The sequence below is a fragment of the Octopus sinensis genome, unplaced genomic scaffold, assembly GCF_006345805.1.
Source record: "Octopus sinensis unplaced genomic scaffold, ASM634580v1 Contig00483, whole genome shotgun sequence".
Classification (NCBI taxonomy): Eukaryota; Metazoa; Mollusca; class Cephalopoda; order Octopoda; family Octopodidae; genus Octopus; species Octopus sinensis.
The window spans coordinates 1-10,000 of record NW_021823999.1 but is presented as its reverse complement, the minus strand read 5'-3'; the positions used below and the strand labels follow the sequence as shown (position 1 = coordinate 10,000).

The window sequence follows — 10,000 nt, the reverse complement described above, 5'->3', positions numbered from 1 at the left end:
CTCATTGCCTATCCGATCCGCGGTGGAACTACAGGTCTAGGATTCTTGTTTTTAATCGGTATTCTTGGAATTTATGGCGTTAATTTCGCGTTCTTTGCCCAAGCGAGCATCACCGTTTGTGCAGCCAGAAGGTCAGATGCAAATAATTTTCTTTCATTTTTTTCTTTACTTTCAAAATACGTTAAATTCTTCATAGCTCTGTCCGCGTACGTGGAAATAGACGTCATTGGCTCTGTCTATATATATATATGTGTGTGTGTGTGTGTGTGTGTGGTGTGTGTGTGTGTGTGTGTGTGTGTGTATACATATATATATATATATACCGGAGTAAACACATAAATGTGAAACAAGGTGGAAAAAGAGTACTCAAATACCAGGAGTAGTGTAATATGCTTTATTTAAAAGCCGGTGTTTAATCATCTCATAATAATGACTTTCACCTTGAAGTTTGCTCATACTCCGATATTTACACTGATACACACCGATTGTAATGTGTTATACTCTGTTATACTTTGTTATGCTTCTACCATTAAAAAAGTTTACTGACGAGCGCTTTCTTTCGTTGAAACTAGGTTCACCACGGCTGTCGTTTATGCTATCTGCTTTGCCTGCTTATGTGTAAAGTCTGTAGACAACTGGAGATACAGTAGTAATGAGATCGATAGCCACGACTACCGCCGACTGTCCAGTAGCCTAGCACTGGGTATTGTTACGCTACTCATCGTTCTCGTGCAGGTAAAGTTATAACATTTATGTTTTTTGTATACATCCAGCATGAATGTATAAACTGGTGCTCTGTCGGTAACGACGACGAGTGCTCCAGTTGATCCGATCAACGGAACAGTTTGCTCGTGAAATAAACGTTCCAGTGGCTGAGTACTCCACAAACATGCGTACAGGTAAAATATTGGGTTGTCCGGAAAGTTCATGCCGATTTTTAAAGGAAAGAAAAAGGTCACTAAAACCATGCCATACATTTTTAATCAACCAAATATGAACCATTTTGTTGCACAATGCGTCTCCATCTTTCCTTTAACTTGAAAATACCCTCTTCCCAGAACTGAGGTGGTTTCGTGGCAAAGAATTCATCAAGCTATCTTTTTACGTCATCCAAGGAATTGAAATTTTTACCTTTAAGACTATTCTGCAGAGACCTGAATAAGTGGAAATCCGAAGGAGCAGTATCTGGTGAATATGAAGGGTGGGGTAACACATCCCAGCCAAGGTGGAGCAATTTTTGTCTGGTTCCCAAAGCATCAAGTGCCGAGAATGAATTTTCTTATCTTCCATTTTAAAGGGTTACAGAATTAACACAGGTTATAGGAACGTAAACCTTCTTCCGCGAAAAGATAGCTTAAACTGTGCTCTATTTATTTTTAGCACAGTAAGACTGCGCTTCCCCTTCTTCTTCTTCTTCTTCTTCTTCTTCTTCTTCTTCTTCTTCTTCTTCTTCTTCTTCTTCTTCTTCTTCTTCTTCTTTTTCTTCTCCTTCTTCTTCTTTTTCTTTTTCTTCTTCTTCTTTTCTCTCCTTCTTCTTCTTTCTTCTTCTTCTTCTTTCTTCTTTTCTTCTTCTTTCTTCTTCTTTTTTTTTCTCCTTCTTCTTCTTTCTTCTCCTTCTTCTTCTCTCTTCTTTTTTCTCCTTCTTCTTCTTCTTCTTCTTCAACTACTACTACTACTACTACTACTACTACTACTAGAGAGAGAGAGAGAGAGAACGAAAGTGATAGAGAGAAGGAAAGTGTGAGAGAAGGAAAGTGTGAGAGAAGGAAAGTGTGAGAGAAAGAGAGAAAGAGTGAAAGTGGGAGAGTGTGTGTGTGTGTGTCGTTGTACTTTGGGTTGGTCTTTTTGTCAATAAACACACGTATTGGTTGAACATCACTTCAGTTTTACTATTAGACAATCAGTTGATAAACGAAGTATTGATTTTAATGTGTGCGTGTGTATTTATATGTATGTATGTATGTATGTATGTATGTATGTATGTGTGTGTGTGTGTGTGTGTTTCTTTATGTACATACGCATGTATATAGAATCATATGTATGTAAAATTTTTTTCACTTCCTTTGTTTTTCCAGGTCATCCTAAACTCTGAATGGCTGCTTCTTGTCAAGCCTTCAACAGTGACCCTATACCCTACGATGAGCGTGCGCAGAGGTTCTCCAGATACCCTCATCAAACTGCGGCACGACTACGAATGGTGTACCCCAGCAGACTCCTACGACACCGGCATGGCCCTTTCTTTCATATTTGTCATAATTCTCGACATTTTCGCCATATGCTTCGGTTCGTTGCTCTGGGACAACGAGAAGAACTACTACGAGTCGCGCTGGATCGTGGTCGCTTGCCTGTGTTCCAGCAGTTGCTTCCTCATCTGGATGGTAGTCTCGACCTCTTCCAATGCAGTGTTCCGCGACCCAGCTGTAGCTATCGGCAACTTCATCAACGCCACCGCGCTATTGGTCGTCATGCCACTGCGCAAAGCCATTTTGTTAGTGAAAATCAAACAGGAAGTCGAGGAAGAGGAAGAGGAAAAGGAGAAACCGTATTCTACGATATATCGTGAGTATAAAAGATTTCCAGGCGTGACCATCCTGTCTTTTATTCAGGCACAGTGTACCTAGAACAAACAGTCTCATCAAGTATATGATGTCTTTCGTAGGCTTTAAACCAATGTAACTTTCGTTGGGGAATGTCATGTCTGAAGCTTTTTTCTTGTTCAGACGTGGCTGTGTAGCCACAGGCAAATAGCTTACAGTAGGCGTGGTTGTGTGGTTAAGAAGCTTCCTGCCCAACCATGTGGGGTTCCTGCCCCACTGTCCGGCTCCTCAAGCAATTGTCTTCTACAATAGCTTCGAGCCGACCAAAACTTTGAGTGGATTTGTTAAGCGGAAATGTAATATGAAGGAGCTTTTGCTGCTGTTTCTAGCATATCGAGTGTCCAGGTGAAATTTCAGCATGCCAAGCCTTTCTGAATACATCTATTACCAAAGGTGCTTCAGTCATGACCATCACGTCTTATTGTATAGCTAACAATACGTTGCTTATTGTGTCCTATTTTTCTACCCTTTGCAAAATGGTAAGGCTGATCCCAAGAAACTTTATTGCTGTTTGCAGCAGGTCAATTGAACCGTGTAGAAACGCTCTCATTCGAAACAGAATATTTCTTGGTAATCTCTTTTTCGCTCGCCTCGAGCGAATAAATGTTCCGCTAACATCTTAATTTAATGTCTCACCTCGTACATTTCAACGAAATAATTTGCATTTATTCTGCTGGAATGTATTTAGAATAAACAGACAAATTATCGTTCCAGATCTCGCTCTGCACAGCACAAATAATGATTTTTTTTTATCGGTTGGCAGATATAAGCACTGATCAGAAAAACAGTTGTGTTCGCTGACATTAGAAACAAAGCCAGTGGCTCGTTTAGGCTCACGGGTCCGGATGTTTCTCACTGATGAGACAGAACATGTCGAAACACTGGTGAACCAGAAACCCTTGCGCCAATGAGCAGCGAGAGTTATGAGCATATTGTCGCCGTAAAAAGGAGAAATCGTTCTCCTGTGGCGAACACAACAGCGACTAACATATTTGCATTTGAATCTAGTGAAATGTATAAAGAATAAATATGAAAATCATTATCATTTAATTAATAATTGATTGATTAATTGATTCGATGATTGATTTCAGACAACATTGACAACAACAAAGTGTTCAGTGATTATACAGGGAACCGCTACTCAGAGAAGTTTGCTTAACAGTCTCCAGGACCACGCAGCCTTCTTTCAACTGACTGACAAGGTAAATAAAATCTTAAATAAACGGCCATTATTTTCCATCTTCCATTTATAGAGAACTCAATTTTGTTGCTTCAATTAAATAAAAAAAATATGTATGTATGTATGCATGCATGTATGTATGTATGTATGTATGTATGTATGTATGTATGTATGTATGTATGTATGTATGTATGTATGTATGTATGTATGTATGCATGTATGTATGTATGCATGTATGTATGTATGCATGTATGTATGTATGTATGCATGTATGCATGTATGTATGTATGTATGTATGTATGCATGTATGCATGTATGTATGTATGTATGCATGTATGTATGTATGTATGTATGTATGTATGCATGTATGTATGTATGTATGCATGTATGTATGCATGTTTGTATGCATGTATGTATGTATGTATGCATGTATGTATGTATGCATGTATGTATGTATGCATGTATGTATGCATGTATGTATGTATGTATGCATGTATGTATGTATGCATGTATGTATGTATGCATGTATGTATGTATGCATGTATGTATGCATGTATGTATGTATGTATGTATGCATGTATGTATGTATGCATGTAAGTATGTATGTATGTATGTATTCCAGTGGGTGACAGCTTCGAAAAGAAAGCTTGTCCGGCCATTCAGAATACAGTACGCAAAGATAAGTCTGGGAGTGCTTAGTTCCCGATGAGCCAGAAGCAAAATAGAAAATATTTTATGATTTTTATGGATTATATGTGTGTGCCTGTGTGTATGTGTGTATGTGTGTGTGCGTGTGTGCGCGCGCGTATGTATGTTTCACGAATGCTCGTTGTTTACGCCAAAAAATGTAACCTTTACACTAAGATTTACGATGCACTTCTCTCCTCTACTGAGTAATTTTCCTCTGGCTTATAAATTGAAAATATCACGCACACACACACACGTTCACTCATACATACGCACACACATATACATAAATACTTACATACATATAATATAAATTTGTTTACATACCTTCTATAATAGAACAATCAATACATTTCTTTCCATATCTGCCATCTTTGAAGGCCAAGTGGTGTTAGTTAACTGTGCGGTTATATAATATACGGTGTGAAACCGGTTGGTAAGATTCGCTGGAATGGATCTATAATTTTCCTCTGGCTTATAAATTGAAAATATCACGCACACACACACACGTTCACTCATACATACGCACACACATATACATAAATACTTACATACATATAATATAAATTTGTTTACATACCTTCTATAATAGAACAATCAATACATTTCTTTCCATATCTGCCATCTTTGAAGGCCAAGTGGTGTTAGTTAACTGTGCGGTTATATAATATACGGTGTGAAACCGGTTGGTAAGATTCGCTGGAATGGATCTATAATACTGTATAGTTTGATTAATATACCCACTCTATTGATAAACATACGAGTGCATATTTTTTCTGGCTTATAGATTATTAGACGACTATAAACGGTCAATTTCTTGCGGATAATAAGGATATACGTTCGTGTATTTATGAGGATGTCTGTCTTTCTGTGTATGTGGGTGCGTGTGTGTGTTAGGATACACGAGTGTCTATATCTTTTTGTATATGTATGTGTAGTTAATGCTCATTCGTATCCCATATATTTTTATTAATCCATAATGTTTTTCCTTTTATACTTTTAGAATTTCTGGTAATCCTGAATGTGACGTACGTAAAGCAGAAAAAAGTCAAGATTGAAATAATACAAAAGAACTATTCAAACAATGAAAATTTAATTAATTACAAAATAACCATAACAATAACAACTACGACTTAATGACAATTGAAATAAGAAAAACAATTCGCTGATCTCTCCAAACTATTTCGAAGCGTTCCAATCAGCAACAGAATTCGGTCGTAATATGACATTATAAAACCATTTTGACAGCAACTAATCCGAGACAGCCTGTAATTTTATGATGCAATTCCATGTTTGAAAGTGTTTTTATTTAAATTAAATATTTTTCTAAAGAACTGATTTTTGTTTAGTTATGTTCCAAACAAAAACTTCATATGACGAATATATATTTTTTTACTAAATCTCTGTAAAATTTTGATTTTTAAAAATTAATGGAAACATAAAGACAATATTTTTTTTTCTCATTAGAAATATGGCCTCGATAGGATGGAAGTTAAAATGCCATTCTTCTAAATTACTTTTAAATATTGTATCAGTATCGGTTGTATATATTCTAAAGTTGAAAGTTGGTGGTCCGACATCTCGAAATAATATCGTTCTTATAAAAACCACGTCTTTTTACTTTCTGAGTCAAAATCTGGCAGAAGTCAAGTTTACCTTTCACCCTCTCAGACAGATAACTATCTTACTTCTGGGATTATCTTACTTCTGGGATTGATAAAAACAAAAGTACCAGCCAAAATAATAATGAAGTCAATTGTCCCTCATCACAAGTGTCTGTTCCTGTGCGTCTATTCCTAGCACTAAGCTTTATTAAGAGAATACAGCCATATATGGACTTCTTGAACTGAACTTTATTAAGAGAGTACAGCCATATATGTACATCTAGTATTGAACTCTATTAAGAGAGTACAGTGCTATGCGTACTTTTAGTACTGAACTCTAAGAAAGTACAGTGCTATGTGTACTTCTAGTACTGAATTCTAAAAGAGTACATCGCTCTGTGTACTTCCAGCTCTGAGCTCTAAGAGAGTACAGTCTTATGTGTACTTCTAGCACTGAACTCTATTAAGAGAGTACAGCGCTGTGTGTACTTCTAGCACTGAGCTTTATTAAGAGAGTACAGCCATATGTGTACTTCTAGCACTGAACTCTATTAAGAGAGTACAGTGTTGTGTGTATTTCTAGCTCTGAGCTTTATTAAGAGAGTACATTACTGTGTGTATTTCTAGCACTGAACTCTATTAAGAGAGTACAGTGCTGTGTGTACTTCTCTTTATGGACTTTATTATGGTGGTAGAATCTGTGCACACTTCTAGCATAAACTTGTACTTTGTTTTAAACAACCCAGCAGAAGAAAGAAAAGTAAAAATGGTGGGATTTGGATTCAAAACGTAGAGGGATCGTAAACTACGTGTCACAATATGTTTTCCCCGATGCTCTGCCGATTCTACCATTCACCAAATTGTATTGTAAATAATTATAATAAAAATAAACTATTACAATTTTTTCTGTGTAACTGAAAGAACTAATCCTTTCAAGGCCTGAAATTTGGAGGAGGGGAACAGTCGATTACATCGACCCCAGTGTTTCACTGGTTCTTAATTTATCGACCCCGAAAGGCTGAAAGGCAAAGTCGACCTCGGCGGAACTCAGAATGTCAAGGCGGACGAAATGCCTTGACATTCTGAAGAAGAGATGTCGAACCTTCTCTTCTATTATTTTAATATTTGTTCATTTATTTTCATCATCATCATCATTAAGACGATGAGCTGGCAGAATCGTTAGCACGCTGGGCGAAATACTGTCGCTATGTTCTGAGTTCAAATTCCGCCTAGGTCGACTTTGCCTTTCATCCTTTAGGGATGGGACGATAATCTCAGTACTAGTGAAACATTGGGCTCGATTTGATCAACTATCTTCCCCCATCACCAAATTTCAAGCTTTTTGTTATTATTATTATTATTATTGTTGTTGGTGTTGTTGTTGTATCTTCATGTAATACAACACAGACATTTAAATGGGTAGAGTTTTTCTAAGGATATGAGCAGTACTTGTCAGCACAATCTTTTGGATTTCTCTGAGACATGATTCTTCTGGGCTTTTATCTAGATGTTTCTGACATCCCTTTATCATTATCATTATTATTATTATCATTATTATTATTATCATTATTATTATTATTATTATTATTATTATTATTATATTATTATTAGTTAGTAGTAGTAGTAGTAGTAGTAGTAGTAGTAGTAGTAGTGGCGAGCTGGCAGAATCGTTAGCACGCCGGGTGAATTGCTTAGGCCATGACCTTCCCCGAAGAGGAAACGGCTGTGGCCTTCTTTGGAGCAGGTGCAGGAGAGTGTTTCCACTACATGGATTGTCTTTTCATCTCTGGTTCGAAGTGTTGATCCCAACACTCATTCCGGCTTAGAGAACGTTCCAGGAAACCCGGTTGGACCTGCCGGAAACAGCATCAGATTTTCCCTGCGATGTGATCAACCTGGTGCGCTTTTGATCAGGTGTCACAAGACGTGGCACTCCTGAGCAAAAACTAACGTCATACCAAGTTCATTGTGCAGAATATTCTCAACTCTCTCACAGGATATGCTAATGATTTTGATTGTGTAGTTTATAGCCAATCGTAGTACTCATCACCGAGTGGTGAACACGATCAACGTTTTTCTCCTAGGTTGCAGTACGTTCAGACCATGAGTCACCTTCAAAACTCTCCCTTCCATTCTTAAATTCATCTACCTCCTTTTGCATTGTTGATAAAGCTGGAATGTCATTCCCCAATGTAGCAACCACGTCAGCATGAAGGTCTTTAAGAGCTAAACCCCACTTTTTTCTACAAGAACTTGATAATACCATGATACCAGATTTTCTGCATTTTCAAGAGAAGTCGCAACTGGTTACTTTTGAAATCTTCTTTGAACAGTCAGATGTCAGTTTACCTGGAAAGAAACGATGCAGTTATTAATAAGAGGGATTGGAATTAATGCATGCAAGATTTCACAGCATCACTCCTTCATAATCAGCCTATGAACATTTCAACCCACCCTCGTGTGTGTGTGTGCGTATATTTATTATATATATATATATATATATATATATATATATATATATATACTTATATATACACATATATATATCTATATATATATATATATATATATATATATATATATATATATATATATATATATATATATTCTGTTTTGCCTGGGGAGAGTCATTTTCTTTTTGTGCCTTATAATTTAACACACTCACCGGTAAGGTTGCAAGACGCAACGAAAAATTTAGGAAAATAAAAATAAAAAATACGTGGAAATTTTACCGGTGAGTGTGTTACATTATAAGGCGCAAAAAGAAAATGATTCTCTCCAGACACAACAGAATATGCTTCAACACACGAACTCATACAAAGAATCTTGCAAACCAAATCCCAAAACGAAATATATATATATATATATATAGTAAAGTTTATTTGCCAACTGAATGTGGCAGCCCTATACAAGATCGATGTTACTACTGTTTCAAGGTGTCCATCGTCACACAGTTTGTGTCTGTATAGTATAAGCAATGGAAGTTTATCGCTCCCATCTCTAGCCCTCGTGATACTCAAAGACCTAGTAATGTATATATATATATATGTATATATATATACATCGCATATATTAAATACAGTCGTTGACTAAAATATGTTAAAGTACGAAGACATTCTCTGCGCTCGTCTTGATACGGACGTGGGAGGACATCTCGAAGCAAGAATAAGGTTGGGTGGAGTCTCCCTGACAAATAACGCGTGTGAAAACGACGATGAGCTATGAATGATGTGATCGGGTCGTGGGACTCGTAGAGTTATTTCTTTATGTTATTTCATTGTGTGTCACCAGCCGAAAATACTGGCTTCGTCCTTCAGAGTTCTGATTTGTAAGAACAGAAATAGCATTGAAAACCTGACTAATTTCCTTCCCCAAGCTCTTAAAGACACCTGTGTGAGTGTATATATATTATATATATATATATATATATATATATATATATATGATATATATATATAGATATATATATATATATAGATCTATATATATATGATAGTATGTATGTATGTTAGTATGTATGTATACATAGATATACATATATAATATTATATTGTATGTATTTATATATATATATATATATACATATTTATATATATATGTATGTATGCATATATATATGTATGTGTGCGTGTATATATATATATATACATACATACACACACACACATATATTCTTTTAAATTTTCCTTCTTTAACTTCTTTCAGTCATTTGACTGTGGCCATGCTGGAGCACCGCCTTGAAGGGTTCTACTCGAACAAATCGATCCCAGAGATTTATTTTTGAAGCTTAATACTTATTCTTGCCTAACCGCTAAGTTACCGGGATGTAAACACACCAAAACCGGTTTTCAAGTGGTGATGGGGGGTCACAAACAGACAAAAAAGTCACACACCCAGATATACATACATGCATACATATCTATATGCAATGA

At 36.3% G+C, this 10,000-nt stretch overlaps 1 protein-coding gene across 1 annotated transcript in view; it reads left to right on the top strand.

The window, feature by feature from the left end:
- Window positions 1-5,798, top strand: part of LOC115226911 (metabotropic glutamate receptor 3-like) — a gene marked incomplete at its 5' end in the record, with an annotated part of 15,762 nt that extends 9,964 nt beyond the window's left edge. The window contains 5 exons of the mRNA XM_029797891.2: window positions 1-131; window positions 573-735; window positions 2,076-2,559; window positions 3,689-3,799; window positions 5,468-5,798. The exon at window positions 1-131 is cut by the window's left edge and continues 318 nt beyond it. Of these exons, the coding sequence (XP_029653751.1) occupies window positions 1-131; window positions 573-735; window positions 2,076-2,559; window positions 3,689-3,756 (846 nt within the window). The remainder of the gene's footprint in view (window positions 132-572; window positions 736-2,075; window positions 2,560-3,688; window positions 3,800-5,467) is intronic.
- Between the last annotated feature and the right edge of the window lie 4,202 nt (window positions 5,799-10,000).